We start from the raw sequence: 17,653 nt of genomic DNA on the forward strand, positions 1-17,653 counted from the left end.
CACAGAACCAAACCATATCACAGAGTTTATGGTTGTCTCAGATGTTGCAGCAATGTTTCTGAGTGCTTGCTGTGGGCTTACCTCAGAGCTTATGCATCAGGAAGATACAGCAGTAGGGCAAGGCTTGCTTCTGGTCTTCGTGTCGCTTGAAGTCTCCTTGGGGAGGCAGTACTAACACATAAGGAGCACAAGGAACATGCCTGCTGGAACTACATGGCCCAGCTTTAAATAACTGTGGGGATCACAAGATGAGAAATCCTTAAGGACTGGAGCAATCTGAAGGCTTCATGGAAAAGGTGAGACCAGAGCTGGTCCTAAAAGGAAGGATTTTGGAAGGAAGTCATGTTACTCAGAAATGATCTCATAACCTAAGCTTCATCAGTGCTAAGGTTCTTGTAGGCACTAACTCCAAGGATTGGATTGGTTTGAATTACTGAGATAACATTTTCAAAGCCTTACCTACCCTCTGCCTGCAGCTTTTCAGAGTTCATGAAAAGTAACCGCTTAGGTACAAATCCTTGGGAAGAAGGGCTGGTTGGGTGAGACCGCAGTGGAAAGAGCAACCATTCTGACAAAACGTGAACCCCCACCCTCAGGGCAGGCTGCGGTGGACCATATTAATGCTGTCATTCCGGAAGGTGACCCCGAGAATACACTGCTTGCACTGAAGAAACCAGAAGCCCAGCTGCCTGCTGTTTATCCCTTTGCTGCTGCCATGTATCAGAACGAACTTTTCAACCTCCAGAAACAGAACGCCATGGTAAGTCAGAGGAGACCCCAGCTGCGGGGATGGTAACTCTGTGTGCCATGGTGCACTAGGGAAGCCTAGTTAGGAAAGGGGAATAGGGGTATTGTACCAGTCCTGGTCTCACTGGCCCACCCGTACCAATTCCATGGCCTCCTTCCTTGTTAACTTTGCTTTTAGTCTACATAAAGAATCTAAGAGCATAGTTAGGAAATTCCAGCAGTGGTCTATATATATACATCTGAAAATAGGTTGTTCTTATTCTCTGTGTGATATTTGAAGAACCTTGGATAATTTTTAGCTATACTGATGTGGTTTTTTTTTTATAATATATAATTTTTTTATATAGAAAATAAGCTCAATCTGCAATTTTAGAAACTGCAGATAAGACCATTAGCACCGGCCGGGCCCGGTGGCTCAAGCCTGTAATCCCAGCACTTTGGGAGGCCGAGACGGGTGGATCACAAGGTCAGGAGATCGAGACCATCCTGGCTAACACGGTGAAACCCCGTCTCTACTAAAAAAATACAAAAAAACTAGCCAGGCGAGGTGGCGGGCGCCTGTAGTCCCAGCTACTCGGGAGGCTGAGGCGGGAGAATGGCGTAAACCCGGGAGGCGGAGCTTGCAGTGAGCCGAGATCCAACCACTGCACTCCAGCCTGGGCGACAGAGCGAGACTCCATCTCAAAAAAAAAAAAAAAAAAAAAGACCATTAGCACCATGGCTTTGATTTTTGTAAATTTGTGCTCCTTAAAAGGATAACAGCATTCAACAATAATTTCAAACAAGGTTACAATATTTAAGAACATGTTTACTAATGCTCTTGTAAGCCAAACAATGAAACAAAATGAAAACTACTGAAAGCAGAACCAAGAATTCAGCGTATGACAAAGCTGTATTTTAAGAAGGTGGGGAAAGGACTATTTAATAAATGATGTCCTTGCAAGTGTTTAAGCTTTGTTAAGAAAACATTAACTCACTACACATATATCAGAATAAGTTTTCAACATAAAATGTTAAATATAAAAAATAATTTAAAAAATTAAAGTTCAAAGGAAAAACATAGGACAGTCATTGGATCTTTAAAGTCACAGTCAGCACTTATCCACACACAATAAAGAGAGGCCAAAAACATGAGCAGGCAATTCGTAAAACAAGAAATATACAAATGACCAAAAAAAGTTTAAATTCATTCAGAAGTGAAAAATATATAAATTAAAGCACAGTACACTTACTGTTTAAAATTAGATTGGTAGGTATAAATATGGGACACAAACATCTCCTACACAGCCTCTGGGAGTATGAATTATACAGCTTTTCTGCAGGGTGGTCTTAGTAATATAGATCAAAAGCCCGTGATGCTGACAGTTACATTCTAGAAAATAAGCCTGAAGGATATGAACCAAATAGCTTAGCCACAGAGATGTTTCACAGCATTGTTTATAATACTGAAAACCAGGAAACAAATGACTATTTAATTAATAACAGATTGCCTGTAAATTAATAACATTTATGGTGCTTGTGCATGCTAGAAATTTGTGCAACCAGTAAAAATGATAATGTAAAGAATAATGACTGGAAAAGATATCCATACTAATATTAAGTGGGAAAAATGAGATTAAGATATATAGCATTATCTTGTTTTTTGCAATAAGAAAATGAAGTCATTTAGAGACAAAACCTCTGCAAATGTATGTATGAATTTAAAATACATAAAAGGATATACACAAAAGAGCTTGGGTGGTAGCATTTGTTTTCTTATTCTTGCTTATTAAGACTTCTGTATTGGCTGGGTGTGTTAGCTCCTGTCTGTAATCTTAGCACTTTGGGAGGCTGAGGCAAGAGGATCACTCAAGGCCAGGAGTTCAAGACCAACCTGGGCAACATAGGCCTCATCTTTACAAAAAAATAATAATAATTAAAAAGACTTCCTATGTTTCCTAAATAGAAATATAGTATTTGTAATAAAAGAAAAATAGCTTATTTTCTTAATTTCACTTCAGTTCTTCTCTCATTAACATTTTCTTCCACTTCTCTGGCTCTGAAGCTCAAGGCTACTTAGGCTTGAGGACACTCATTCTTCCTCAACTGGCCATAGTTAACCTGTGGCCGTCCAGCCCCATTTCTTCTTCCTCTCTCCTTATCCTTTTTGCTGTATACCAATTTAGGTAACCATGGACAGGTCACTGAAAGAGATAGAGGAGGTGAATTATAAACGAATCCATTCTGCTCATATAATTTGGTACCTTATATATTAAACTTGTATTTAATGTAAGATGTTTGAATAAAATTTACTTACATGATCTCCATGGTAACTCCTTCTTCCCATTTGCTTTGGAAGATTAAACTACCCTTTTTTATTCTGAAATCAGTTTGCTGCAAGACTTCTGTAGAGATCCAGAAAGATATAATAATGCATTTTAAGATGAACATTATGTTATATATTAAATAACTATAATATCCTAAATGTAAAATATGTATCAGCTTTTCCTTAGTGATTCTTTTTCATGCTCCTCCTCCTTATGTCCCTTCAATATGATGAAAAAAATATTCCTTTTGAAGTTGGGCCAAGATCATATAAAATGGTTAAATGGAAGAAGATATTAAAGGGGAAGGGTGTTCTGAAATCTAAGACATATTTTTTTGGATAAGCTAAACCCAGATTTTAAATCATATAAAACTGGAGATCTGGCCAGGCGCGGTGGCTCATGCCTGTAATCCCAGCACTGGGAGGCTGAGGCAGGCGGATCACCTGAGGCCAGGAGTTCGAGACCAGCCTGGCCAACATGGCAAAACGCTGTCTCTACTAAAAATACAAAAAATTAGCTGGGCATGGTGGTGGGCTCCTGTAAACCCAGCTACTTGGGAGGCTGAAGCAGGAGAATCACTTGAACCGGGGAAGCGGAGGCTGCTGTGAGCCTAGATCATGCCATTGCACCCCAGCCTGGGCAACAGGAGCCAAACTCCATCTCAAATAATAATAATAATAAAGCAAACCACACCAAACAAAAAAAAAACCTGGAGATCTTTACTTGCTGTACCAAAAGATCACCTCAGACTTCTTCAAATATCTAGACCTGGTAGCGCATTTTAAAATTTCTACCTGATTTATGAAAATGTCACTTAGACTAACTTTTTTCGAATTAAATCAGTAGTCTTGGTTTGAAGACCTTGCTTTGTGCTTCAGATTATAACTTTTCGGTGAAATTCTCCCAACCTTCCCTTAACCCTTAATTCAAACTGGAAATCATTAGCTATGCTAAAATCTTACCTGGCACTCTCAATCAGTGACAATGTTATCTAGTCCTTGGCTTAATTATATGACTGGACTGAGCCTTTAAGCAGCCAGTATAGCTAGGAGTAGGGATCAGCAATGGGAATGCAGATATTTGTGGAATCGTAACTTTCCATTGTAATCAACCCAGTCCCAAAAAATGATCATCTAAGGAAAACCCAGGAGTCAATATGCCTGTTCTTAAAGCCAGTGGAAAGCAGGTGGCCACGACTCCTCTTTCTGCTGAGCTATCAAGTTCTTTGACTTTTCGTTGTTTGTTGAAATGTGCATTGTAAACCTCCATCAGGCACGTGAGGTGTGTTGTGTGGGGAGCTTATGTTGCCATATGTTTTCCAACAGAACTACTTGGCCCACGAGGAGCTTTTGATTGCTGTGGAAATGTTGTCTGCTGTTGCTTTACTAAACCAGGCCTTGGAAAGCAATGATCTTGTGTCTGTGCAGAATCAACTCAGAAGCCCCACAATAGGCTTAAACAATCTGGACAAGGCATATGTGGAACGGTAAGGAACATTTTCCAAACCTTCTTTCAGTGTAGAAATGCATGTTTGGCAGATCTTACAAGTGAGGAATTTGCCTGTTGGTGGAGAAACCATATACCATGCTCATGTTTCTTGAAAACTAGTCTGTTTTAAGAGTCCTTCTAATTAGTATCCTTGTTTACAGTATTCCTTTGGGGAAGCAAAAAGAATCAGAAAGTGATCATCCTGTGGCAATTAATAAATGACTTTGTCTTTGGCAAAGATTATTTGATAGGCTGAAAATAAAGGAACTGTTGGAAACATACCTTTCCTTGGGCATCTTTTAGAAACCGCAGAGTGTAGAAGAGTTGGAAGCAACTTTAATAATCATCCAGTCCAATTCTTTTATGTCACTGATGCAGAAACAGAATCTGGAGTTATGGACCTAAAATTGGGCAGTTGGGCCCCAAACTCCACTTTTCTGATTATTAAACCAAAGAAATCCTGAGACCACTGTGGGTCATGGCAGTGAGTAACAACATCCATTTATCTTTCCTTCATGTTTCTGAAGTGTGCTACCAGATAGTACAACTGACAGCATTATTATAAAACACCATAGCGGATCTAGAGAGACAATAAAATGGCCAGAATTGGGAGCCAGATGAGAAAGTCGCTGAGACAAAAGCCCCAGTTAAAATGAGTGAATCTTGGATTCTTGTAACCACCAGGGGGAGATGTCTGCACAGATCTTGACAAAAGCTCTTTTCAGAAACTGATTTTGGAACTGCTCTAGTAGGCAGGTTGGCTAATTCTCTTGGGTCGTGTACAGTTGCAAAGGAAAGACCAGAGATTTCTTAGGTTAAACAAATGGTATCTGACCACTTGTCTGTGTAGAGAATGGCCAAGAAGTAATGGAAAGATGTGGGTTCTCCTTGTTTTTAGTCTTTTAGGGGAAGCTAATTCTCTTGTTCTACTTAAATTTGGCCATGTGGTTCATATGACTCCTTCGAGTCTGTTTCCAAGATAATTTATATCTACTTCTACTGTTTCTGTTAATGGCACCATTCTCTCCTGCAAGCTTAGAAACCTGAAGCTCAATTTGAGTTTTCCTCTGCCCTCAGCTAGGCACCGTTGTGCTCTAAAGAGCCTGCCATCAGTAGCCAATCTATGTGCCTTATTTATACCTCTGCAAGACGTTTCCATTTCCCTGCAACCACCCTCACTTAGACTTCTCACTTTTGCTTCTGTAGTAACCCCTAAATTGGTCATCCTACTTCTTTTCTCTCCCCCTTCATTAATCCTTCCTACCTACCAGGCTTTGCCATACTTTCTTAGTGCTGGAGTAGAAGACAGAGCCGGGCAATCCCTTATGAAGCTTACAGGCTAATGGGGCATCTTGGTGAGACAACTGTCCAGACTGTCCCATGTATTTAGCATCCCTGGCAACTGCCCTCCACATGACAGTAGCCCCTGACTCACCCATTCTGATTATCAAAAATGCCTGCTTCCTCATTTACAAATATCCTTAAAGAAGTGGTCCCATTCTATTTGAAAACTGTATTTATACCTGTAGTTTCCAGCTGGGACCTACAGATGGACCCTCACAGTTCGAGTGTTCTGTGTGAAAAACTTTTAAAATGTGTTTTGATTTTTTTTTTAATTTAAATACATTCTGGATCTGGAAGACCCAGTACTGACATGGGATTTAAGGGCCCACTTGGGTTCTTGTATTGACACTTGTGTTGGCCCCAAATGATCTTCTACAGCCTTGGCATTTTACTTCCAAAGTCAGCATCTTAACTTGGGATCTTGGAAGCCCAGTTTTGCAGATTATCAGGTTTGAGAAACACGGCTCTGTCCTGGGCCTCTCCCCACAGAGTGCAGGTGCTTCATAGCACAAGTGTGCTGTGCATGACCAGCTTGACAAATTCATGCAAAGTCTCTCCCTGTTCACCATGGCTTCTACTCTTGGGGCTGTGTTTGCCCAGAAGGATTCTTTTGTCTATTTCTCACAAAAGTATTGTATGGGTTAACATTAGCCTTGGGCATACACTGTTCCCAGATTAACTGTTCTAAAATGTAGTCCTGTTCATAATTCTCCTGTCTGATTGTTTCTTGTTCTCATCTGAATTAAGAACAGACTTCTCATTCTAAGCATGTTGCTCTGACCTTACCTCCAGCTCCATCCCTACTCGTATTTTGCACTTCAGCCAAGTCCAAGTGTACTTTCTGGTCTGTGTGTTCCTGTGCAGGTCCTCTCACCGTCAGGAACTTGGTACCTTTACCCAGCTCAGCTAAACCCAGTATTGGAGCTTCTGAGCCCTGCCTACCATACATTATGGTCCATGAAGTATATCCATGTTTCTCCCCACCCCAGCATCTGATGTTATCTCTCCTGGGAGGTAGCATGATGTGGTTGGAGGAACATATGCCTTGGAGCCAAAGATATCTGAGTTTGACCCTCCCTAACTAAACCTTTTTCCTTCATCTATAAAGCATGAAAACAAAAGAAACGAAAGCCCCACTCTGCATTTGCAGAACTGTTTTCAGGATTCAGTGTTTGGTTCAGTGCCTGTCCTAGGGAGGGTGCTCCACCAGTAAGGATTCCTTTCCACTTCCTGCTTCGAATCCCGTTATATCTACTCTTATGGACTCTCTACTTTAATGGCCTTTCCTGTCTCTGCTTTTATACCTTTTTGGAATTTTTGTCGTCTTACCCACTGGTCTGAAAGCATAAAGGCTGCACCTTTTTCCTCCTAATATTCCTGTAGTGCCTGCCACATTTTACATGTAGTAAGTGCCTACAAACATCTGCTGAACTGAATTGGATTACTGATCTTCTCAGAGCTTCCCAGATTAGTAGACTCCTTACTAGTCTGTCCATAAATGAGGTGAAGAGAACTGAGAGAAGGAGTGAGAGGAGAGGACATTTGCCTGTTTGGATAAACTGTTGCATATTTCCCAAAGTTGGTAACTTCAGTACTGGAGAGAAATACTCGATTGGAAAAGCCTGTGGAGCTCTCTTTTGTTACTTTGTAAAATAAATTTTTTTTTTAATTATTACACTTTAAGTTCTGGGGTACATGTGCAGAACGTGCAGGTTTATTACATAGGTATACACGTGCCATGGTGGTTTGCTGCACCCATCAACCCGTCATCTACATTAGGTATTTCTCCTAGTGCTATCCCTCCCCTAGCCCCCCATCCCCTGACATGCCTCGGTGTATGTTGTTCCCCTCCCTGTGACCACATGTTCTCATTGTTCAACTCCTAATTAAGAGTGAGAACATGCGTTGTTTGGTTTTCTGTTCCTGTGATGGTTTGCTGAGAATGATGGTTTCCAGCTTTATCCTTGTCCCTGCGAAGGACATGAACTCATCCTTTTTTATGGCTGCATAGTATTCCATGGTGTATATGTGCCACATTTTCTTTATCCAGTCTATCATTGATGGGCATTTGGGTTGGTTCCAAGTCTTTGCTATTGTGAACAGTGCTGTAATAAACACACGTGTGCATGTGTCTTTATAGTAGAATAATTTATAATCCCTTGAGTATATACCCAGTAATGGGATTGCTGGGTCAAATGGTGTTACTTTAAACAATCTTTTCTCTTTATAGCTTGTTTTTGTTCATTTCTTAAAAAATGATGGGTAGTTGTATTTCCTTCTGTGTTTATTTTTAACTTTCCCATTTCACTCCTGTTGGGTCAGCATTTAGACATTAAGTGTATGGGATGCCCATAAGGACTTTGCACTTTTAGAGTGGTCTCCGTCTGTGAGGGACACTAACCAGTGTAAGTTAACACTTACCCATTTTGTTATTGCGGTCAGTATTATTATATGTTACTAGTGTATTTCACATCTGCACTTGGCGAGACCTCTTTCAGCACCAGACAATAAATTGTTACTGCCATTTCTTATTTTTGAATGATGTTTTTCTCTCAAGCTGCTCTCTATGGAAGACACTGGATGTCACCTTGAAGCATGCAGAATTTTGAAAAAGTTTGTCACAACCAAGAAAACATTTTAGACTTCATATAATGTTTCTTCTTTTAACCTCTGCCATTACTAGATCCCTAGAGACTATTCAGAATTCAAACTGCACAGTGACTCATTGTGTACACAGAAAATTGTTCTTCATTGCCCTGGTGTAAAGACATAAAAGCACACTAGGCCAGGCGCGGTGGCTCACGCCTGTAATCCCAGCACTTTGGGAGGCCAAGGCAGGCGGATCACGAGGTCAGGAGATCGAGATCATCCAGGCTAACATGGTGAAACCCTGTCTCTACTAAAAATGCAAAAAAAAAAATTAGCTGGGCATGGTGGCAGGCGCCTGTAGTCCCAGATACTTGGGAGGCTGAGGCAGGAGAATGGTGTGAACCCGGGAGGCGGAGCTTGCAGTGAGCCAAATGGGGCCACTGCACTCTAGCCTGGGTGACACAGCAAGACTCTTCTCAAAAAAAAAAAAAGAAAGGAAGAAAGCCCACTAAACTATCTAGTTTTATTACTTTTGGCTGGAATAGTTCATGTTAGCCTATGGTTGTAACATTGGTTCTGTGAAAATTGGAAAGCAGGAAAATTGATAATTGAAAAGTAAAAGTTTCTTAATATGTCAGTATGAGTAAGTTTTTCCCTGAAATTTCCCCAGACAGAAAAACAGTAATTGGAATGATTGACTAAACTGTATCTTCCAGAGGGCTATGCACAGTGAGAAGGGGCATTGGTCATAAATGATGGGTGAGAGGACCATTTTTAATTTTAATTGTATTTTTTTGTGGAGACAGGGTCTCCCTATATTGCCCAAGCTGGTCTTGAACTCCTGGGCTCAAGCGATCCTCTCACTCAGCCTTCCAAATTGCTGGGATTACAGGTGTGAGCCACCATGCCAGGCCTAAGAGAGATTCTTGAGTATTGGCTAGGAACCTTTGGAGAAATGGGCAGGTGAAAAGGAATTTCAGTATATACTGGTTTAACTCATGTGCCACCTCTTCAGGACAGCATACAGTAAAGATTGTGTTACTCAGCAAGGTTTCTGGATCTGCATTTGCATGTTATCTAATTCCTCAGTGGCATATTAGGCCTCAAGGTGGCTCTATATTAGGGTTGTAGTAGAAAAGATCTTTTAAAACTTAGATTTTAGAAGGAACAAGAGAAATAATGAAAAGGACCCTTGATGATAGAAAGATTGAGACCCATGGTAACTCTGAATTTGGTCCTGTAACAATCATCTGAAGACTGAGAAGAACCAAGACATACAAAGGGGAGGAAAATTAGTAACTGGGGAAAAGTAATTTCGCAGACTTGAAAGCTTCCAGTTTTGCTTGAGTTAGGTACAAGTTTCGATTTTGAAGAGCTTTCATTAAACAGAATTTGTTCGTAAAAATACTTTAAGAAAACACCGTTAGTACAAGTAAGCTTGGTGTATGTTGACAGATCTACACAAGACAATTTTATTTGCCTTTCTACTCTTTGTCTAACCTCATGACAACTACGTTTGACCGTGTGTCACAGTTGAGAAACATAACATAAACAAAGAATGAATGTCTCTGATTAACATCATGATTATTTTCTCTTCCACAGTTATGCAAACACACTACTCTCTGTTAAACTAGAAGTTTTATCCCAAGGACAAGATAACTTAAGCTGGAATGAAATTCAGAATTGTATTGATATGGTTAATGCTCAAATTCAAGAAGAAAATGACCGTAAGTATAAGACACTTGCCTTCTCTAGCATAGTGAGAGAAGAAGGTATCTGGACAACTTAGTTTTCTAGATTAGGGCTTTAAGTTTTTACTCAAGGAACTTTGTGAGAGCACACTCCGCTAATATGCATACCTTTATTTATATGTAGATTTTATGCCTATACCACTGTACCAATATATTATAAACATTACAAAGCCTACACAAGAATTCATAATGGAATAAAATACACAGGTAAAAGGCCTGATATATTCTGGTTATTTGTACTTCAGAGACAGTTAAATAACTCATATTTTTAAGCACCCAATTTTATTTTGATCTTTTATTTGGGCATTTTTTTTCCTGAAATATGACACGATTTTTCTGCCCCACAAATGGAGAAATTGGAACATAATCTAACTGTTGCTTAATGATCACAAATCATGGTGATTTGCTGTGTTTCTAGAAATTATAAGCTGCCAGCGTGAAAGCATACCAACCTCGAGAAGATATACCCTGAAACATGCTTTCTTGAATGTCAGCCTGCTGCTTTATCATTTGCATCTTGCTTATGAAAATAGAGTGAAGAATGAGGAGCTATGTAGCTTCTGCAGTCCATACATTCACTGCTTTTCTGTAGTATGCATTACCAAATTCAAGCTTTGAGCTGTGTTTTCCACCATGAAAACAAAGCAACACCATCTTCTGTGGCTTATGAGCTTTTCACTTGTCAGTAACAGTGGATGAGTGTTGCTAAAATCATTGATCTCTCCTCCACCTTCCAGCTTTGACTTTTCTAACTCATTTGCCCCAAGCTTGAGGGCAGATACTTCTCTCACATCTTATTAAGTTTTATTCTAGTGTGTTTGGGTAAGGTCTTAGGTCTGGTCTTCTAATGCTGTATTTAACTTAGGAATACTAAGGTCACTCTTGAAATAAAACATATGACTTTGTTATTTAATTGCATTTGCAAAGTTTTCTTCTTTTTATTTGCTATTTCCTGTGAGCACTGGGCCAAAAGTCAAGGCCAGTTTTGGTTCTTGTTTTTTAAACATATTCTCACTTTAAGCCCCTACTGTAAAACACGATCCAGATGTGCTACCCTATATAAGGTACCACGGATGTACCACTGTTACACTGATCCCTGGACACTTCCATTTTGTCCTTTTCAAGTTGTGCACAAATCTAAATTTCTTTTTGGATGGCTCAGCTTCCTGTTGCCTCTGCATTTCCTTTCAGTGAAGCGTTTAAAATCTCTGCAATCAGACAGCTTGCTCACAGCCCACTTAGCTCTTTTCTGACACTTGGCTTGGGAGTTTATGGTTCTTGCCAGACATTAGTCAAGACACAAGCTGTAATTTGAGTAGATGTTCAACATCATCAGGCGGGGGTTGGGGGACCACTACTGCTCCTAGTGTCCTGCTACAGAGCTCAGTCCCCCAGCCTTCTGCCCTTCTCCACAACCTCTGTCTTACTCCTCTGAATCTCCTTCAGCAGTGGTTTGGTTGCTATGGCAACTGCCACCCAAGAAGTAGGACTCCTTTCTTTTGGTAGGCAAAACAAAGACTCACGTCCCATCTTTGCTTTCTAACTTTTTCCCCAATTCTTGGCAATACCCATGCTTCAGTTCTGCTTTGGTTATTTCTGTATGTGCTGCTTACACAAGTGAAGGTATGTTAGGTCTCAGTGCTGAAAGACTGTAGAGTTGACATTGATTAAAAGGGGAAAAATGCCATTTTTGTTCTTGATTATCAAATAGAGCCTTTGCTTTATTTGATTACTGGGGGAAAAAAACAAGTAACATTTACATAATTTAGAGAATTGTAAGTAGATATTATTTTTAAGCAAAAAATCTCATTTGATTGCTGTGGCTTTTATCTATCAAGGTAACAGCACTATTAAGTTATTCTCCCTAGGGCATTTCACACAGCCACTATAACACTTCTGTTTAGTATCTTGTCATAAAGGACATATGCCATAACCAGAAAAGGTATTTCAGACATTAATATTTCCTTTCTGGAATTTAGGAACTTTAATACAGAGTATTTAATTTATCTGTTTTGGTTTTATTTTTTCTTTTGTCAAATTAGTTCCTGAAGTATTGAGTTTGGTATCATGTTTAGGCAATTGCTCAAAAATCTAAAATTTCTAAAATACACCGTTGTAACCAGGCAGGAATTGATCAGTGTAGTAATTAAGTCATCTGAAGAGCTGAGAATTTTTCATGGACGTTTTGAAGGTGCATTACTTTTGCCTCCCCACTTTATTCTTGCCACATGCTCTGAGATCTGATTCCATATCTGAGTTGTGATGGAGGTAAGCAGCTAATGGAAAAAGAGAAATATAGAAGGTGAATTTAATGGAGAAGCTAGCTGCTGAATGCATTTCCTCAGGCTCTGTTGATTTCTTACTGAAAAGTTTGCTTTTCCCAGTAGAGCCATCAAGGAGCATTATTTTAACCATATAGCCTACATCAGGAAGTTTTCTTCTTTGAGTTTTTGCTCTTTAAATTTGTTAGGTACAATTCTGCGTAGGTTACCTCATCTGCTGCCTCAAATACATGAACTCTAAAAGAACGCCCACTCTCTTGTGGACTAGAATGTTATCGTAACACGTGTTGATATAAAGAAGTGGATCATGGGCTGAGTGAAGCTCAGCAATCTTTGTTCAAATAGGATTTGTCTTTTATTTATAAACAGAGGAAGTGATGCACATGTTCCCAGAGGGCTTCTGGGTAATCTTTCAGCTCCTATGATATCATTCACTATGACCTCAGCAGCTTGTATTCTTAGAAACGCAGCAGACAACAACTTTAGCAGGTGATTTCAATCAAGTCAGCTGAAATGCACTCATTTCCAGGTGATCGGCCTTGGTTCTGTTAAGACCATTTTTGGATGGGGTGTTTTAAAGGTATTTAGAACAGCTTACCCAAGGGGGGTGACCAGAGAATGGCACTAAATATTCCATGCACTCCAGTTTATAAATCCTACAGGGTAAAACGAGAGTACCTTGTATATAGATAATACTTAGACTTTCCAGAGTTCTCTCAATATTTACAGATAGTATAACTTGCACATTAGAGAAATACTTTTGCTTTTTCTTCAAACATATTTAAGTGTTATAGTCTGGAATGATTTCTAGTAGTTTTAGATGCTTTTATTCTTCTTACAGGTCAATCTTTTCATTCTTAACGAAGTGGTGGTTATGGGCTCATCTATTCAAGAAATATTTAGCTAAATATTTTACCTTTACTTGAATGACAAGCTAGAGATACTTTTTTTAAAAATGAGAAGTACTCATTCTATTTCATGGCATGTCACATCTATGAAGTGACTGGTGATCATTTTAGAGGAAATCTAATGGAAAAAATGAGAAATGTGAAGTTTGACCTTAAAAATGCTAATATTCTAAGCTTATTGTTCATTAATATCTAGTTTCTTTAACAGTCCTTGTCCATCAGTACTAATCTAGGAAGCAAAAGCCCCTTGACAGTGTGTGTATATGTGTTATATATGTGTGTGTCTATCTAAATGCATATTTTTTATGAATGGATAATAGTTTATTTTTTAATAATAAGGTGTTGAGAAGTAACCTCCAGATAGATCCGTTTCATTAGAATTGCAAAAACTTTTCAGGTTTCATAGTTTGACTTCTGTGCTTTTCATTTGTGAACCCTATAGTCAGTATCTCTCTCTCTCTCTCTCTCTCTCTCTCTATATATATATATGTGTGTGTGTGTGTGTGTGTGTGTATATATATATATATTTTTTTTTTTTTTTTTTTTTTTTTTTGGCTAGGGGGACAGAGTTTTACTCTGTCACCCAGGCTGGAGTGCAGTAGTACAATCTTGGCTCACTGCAACCTCTGCCTCCTGGATTCAAGCGATTCTCCTGCCTCAGCCTCCCAAGTAGCTGGGACTTGAATAGACATTTCATTTCTTTAAAGACGATGTACGAAGGGAAAATAAACACATGAAAAGATGCTCAAAACCATTAGTCACTAGAAAAATGCAAATCCGAACCACAATATGATACCACTTCACACCCACTAGGATGACTGTAATAAAAAAGACAATAACAAGTGTTGGTCCGAATGTAGAGAGCTACTCAGGAGGCTGAGGCACGAGAATCTCTTGAACACGAGAGGCGGAGGTGGCAGTGAGCCAAGATCATGCCACTGCACTCCAGCCTGGGGGACAGAGCAAGACTCTCTCAAAAAAAAAAAAAACCCAGCAACTGGGACCTTGATAGAAGTCACGTTGAATCTGTAGATCAATTTAAGAGGTATTTCCATCTTAACAATATTAAATCTTCCAATTCATGAACATGGGCTATCTTTTCATTTATTTAAGTTGTCTTTAAGTTTTTTCCCATGGTGTTTTATAGTTTTCAGTGTACATGTCTTATGTTTCTTTCATTAAATTATATCTAAATATTTATTCTATTTATAATTATAATGTATTTGTAGTTGCACTCTATTATGAATTGAATGTGTTCTTAATTTTATTTTCAGATTGCTTATTATGAGTGTATAGAAACATAATTGGTTTTGTGCCTGGATCTTGCATCCTACAACCTTGCTATACTACTTTATTAGCCTTTTGCAATAGGTGATACTAGAGAAGTCATAATATACTGTGACTTAAAAGGAAAACTGCTTCTTCATTTTCTAGGAGTTGTAGCTGTAGGGTACATCAATGAAGCTATTGATGAAGGGAATCCTTTGAGGACTTTAGAAACTTTGCTCCTACCTACTGCGAATATTAGTGATGTGGACCCAGCCCATGCCCAGCACTACCAGGATGTTTTATACCATGCTAAATCACAGAAACTCGGAGTAAGTTTTAGTATATCTGTTTCTTTTAAATTTTACAGGCTGGGTGGCAGAGGGAGGGAAGGAGGAGGATTTGACCCATTTACGTTAAATCTCATGAACTTCTTGTCCCAACAATTACCCATGAATCAGAATGGAAATAATAGAGCTGTTATTTTCCTGGTACCAAACATTAGGGGGAAACCAGCTCCAGAGCTATTTATTGCTTTAATTCTTTGACTAAAAACTCAGTTGTAGGTGAGTTCTTGTTCTGAGTTCAATTCATTGACTATTTCCTTAGTAGATACTACATGCACAGTTCAGTCCATAGCTTCTGGTAGAGAAGATGGGGATACAGAGGGACACATAATACCATTTGAATGTTCTCTGACCTTATCTTCAAAATGCTTAGAAACTGATTGAGGCAGTAGACATTGTCACATGGAACAGATAAGTAATTGTAAAGATAAGCGTGTGCAAAGTGTCAAGTAGAGAGATACACAGATTGATTCACTGATGCTGGAGGCTGTCAGGGACTAGAATCCTAAGAGAAGTTGGTGTGGAGGTAGAGCAGAAGCTGTCCTCTTGAAGACTAGTGGCTTTTTCTGAGTACAGAGCTTGTACTGCTATTATAAGGAGCCCCGCAAAGACTGGCCTCTGTGATAAGGCCAGTGGGCTGAGTGGTGAGGTTGATGTGATCTGTCACCTAAGAGTGGGAGTGATGCCACCTGGGACCTAGCCACTTATGGCTGCCATGTCTTCAGGTGCAAACCCAACTGAAAGGGTGGTTGTCTCCTCTGTCTAGGTCTTTAGAACCTAGGAACTGCCTCATTCGAAACAGGAAAAACATCCTTGGTTAATGCAAACATTTATTGAGAACCTACTATTTGTCAGGCATGATATTAGATACTCATGTATATCATCTCATTTAATCATCACAACAATTCATAACAGCCTTCTGAACCATTTTGCCATCATTATTGCCATCTTACACATAATGAAGCCAAGATTAAGTAACTTGTTGAAAGCTATCTAAAACATGACCGGGCACAGTGGCTCATACCTGTAATCCCAGCATTTTGGGAAGCCAAGGCAGGTGGATCATTTGAGGCCAGGAGTTCGAGACCAACCTGGCAAACATGGCGAAACTCCATCTCTACTTAAAAAAAAAAAAAAAAAAAAAAAAAATTAGCCAGGTGTGGTGGCCCACACTTATAATCCCAACTACTTGGGAGGTTGAGGCGCAAGAATCTCTTGAACCGAGGAGGTAGAGGTTGCAGCGAGCCGAGATCGTACCATTGCACTCCAACCTGGGCGACAGAGCAAGCCTCTGTCTCAAAATAAATAAATTAAATTAAATAAAACAAAATTAAAGCTATCTAAAAGGTAATTAGTCCTGAGACGACATACAGCTCAGGTCTGTCTGATTCAGAAACATTGTAATTACGTATTATGGCAGATGGGAAAAGATGTTTATTGCAGCTTCGTTTGCAATAACAAAACACGAAAAACAACCTAAATGTTGTTAAGCAAAAAAAAAAAATCACGCTGTGATGTGCACATAAATGAATACAGACTTGTGTGCGTGTTGGGGGAGGGGCACACACACTCCTCTGTGTGTCTAAAATATTTCCGGAGGGAGGATACCTTCTGGAAGGTGAACTAGAAGGCTAGTATGGGTGGGAGATTTCTTTTTCACTCTGTTTTTGTACTGCTTGGATTTTTAATTTTTTTAAGGAGTGTATGTATTAAATCATTACTGTTTCTAAACTTTTAAAAACCAATGTAAATCCTATCCTCACTACTCCACTGCCTCATTGAAGGCGGGAGAAAGTTATCCCCCATGGTAGCCCCCTCTGCACTGCCAGCCTTCTGACAGGAATGTCAGTGGCATTGCCTGACCCTCCTCGCTTTGCCAAGCGCCCCCACTCACATCAGTCTTTCTCATTTAAGCCTCATACCACCTGTGGAATGGGTGCTGTCTCGTCTGATGTGAATGAACCTGAGGCTTGGGGCGGACGCCTGGCCAAGGTACAGCCAGTGAGTGGGAGAGTGAGGACTCATACACAAGCCTGGAGTCCATGCATCCCAGGAGGAGGAGAGTGGGCCTTCACCTTGATGTTTCCATTGAGGTGGCTGTGGCCATGACACATGGTAAACTTATAATCATTGGAAGACAAAATTATTTGCTTTGAAGATAGACATCAAATCCTGGCTTTGCCACAAATTGGTTATGTGATCTTGGTCAAGTCACCAAATCTCTATATGCTTATTTTTGCATGTATAAAACTGGAATAATAGTACCTGTCTTATAGGATTATGGTGAGGGTTCAATGAGAATATACAATATGTAAATATAATATATATCAATATATAACTATAGGTACTATTAATGAAGAATATGTACACATGTTTGTGTAGCTATAGCATTTAGCATGGAGCCTGGCACCAAAAAAAGGGCTTAAATAATGTAGCTAGTATTATTGTGCACACCTATGGTTGCCTCCCAAGTAAGAGGTGAGTGATCTCAAGGTTCTTTTTTTTTTTTTTCTGGAGACAGAGTCATGATCAGTCACCCAGGCTGGAGTGCAATGGTGCCATATCAGCTCACTGAAACCTCCACCTCCCAGGTTCAACCGATTCTCCTGCCTCAGCCTCCCGAGT

The 17,653-nt window shown here is 39.6% G+C and overlaps 1 protein-coding gene and 1 long non-coding RNA gene across 6 annotated transcripts in view; one reads left to right on the forward strand and one right to left on the reverse strand.

Moving 5' to 3' along the window:
* IQGAP2 (IQ motif containing GTPase activating protein 2) overlaps window positions 1-17,653 on the forward strand; it is a 310,132-nt gene that overhangs the window by 197,778 nt on the left and 94,701 nt on the right. For all 5 annotated transcript variants that reach the window (XM_015140297.3, XM_078004903.1, XM_028849526.2 and 2 more), the window contains 4 exons: window positions 597-760; window positions 4,379-4,539; window positions 10,077-10,201; window positions 14,850-15,013. In XM_015140297.3, the coding sequence (XP_014995783.1) occupies window positions 597-760; window positions 4,379-4,539; window positions 10,077-10,201; window positions 14,850-15,013 (614 nt within the window). The remainder of the gene's footprint in view (window positions 1-596; window positions 761-4,378; window positions 4,540-10,076; window positions 10,202-14,849; window positions 15,014-17,653) is intronic.
* Window positions 10,491-12,826, reverse strand: LOC144341455 (uncharacterized). The gene is made up of 2 exons (XR_013418388.1): window positions 12,717-12,826; window positions 10,491-11,957 (listed from the first exon to the last, which is right to left on the reverse strand). It is a non-coding gene; the product is annotated as an uncharacterized LOC144341455 (long non-coding RNA).

This window comes from Macaca mulatta, chromosome 6 (assembly GCF_049350105.2).
Source record: "Macaca mulatta isolate MMU2019108-1 chromosome 6, T2T-MMU8v2.0, whole genome shotgun sequence".
Taxonomy (NCBI): domain Eukaryota; kingdom Metazoa; phylum Chordata; class Mammalia; order Primates; family Cercopithecidae; genus Macaca; species Macaca mulatta.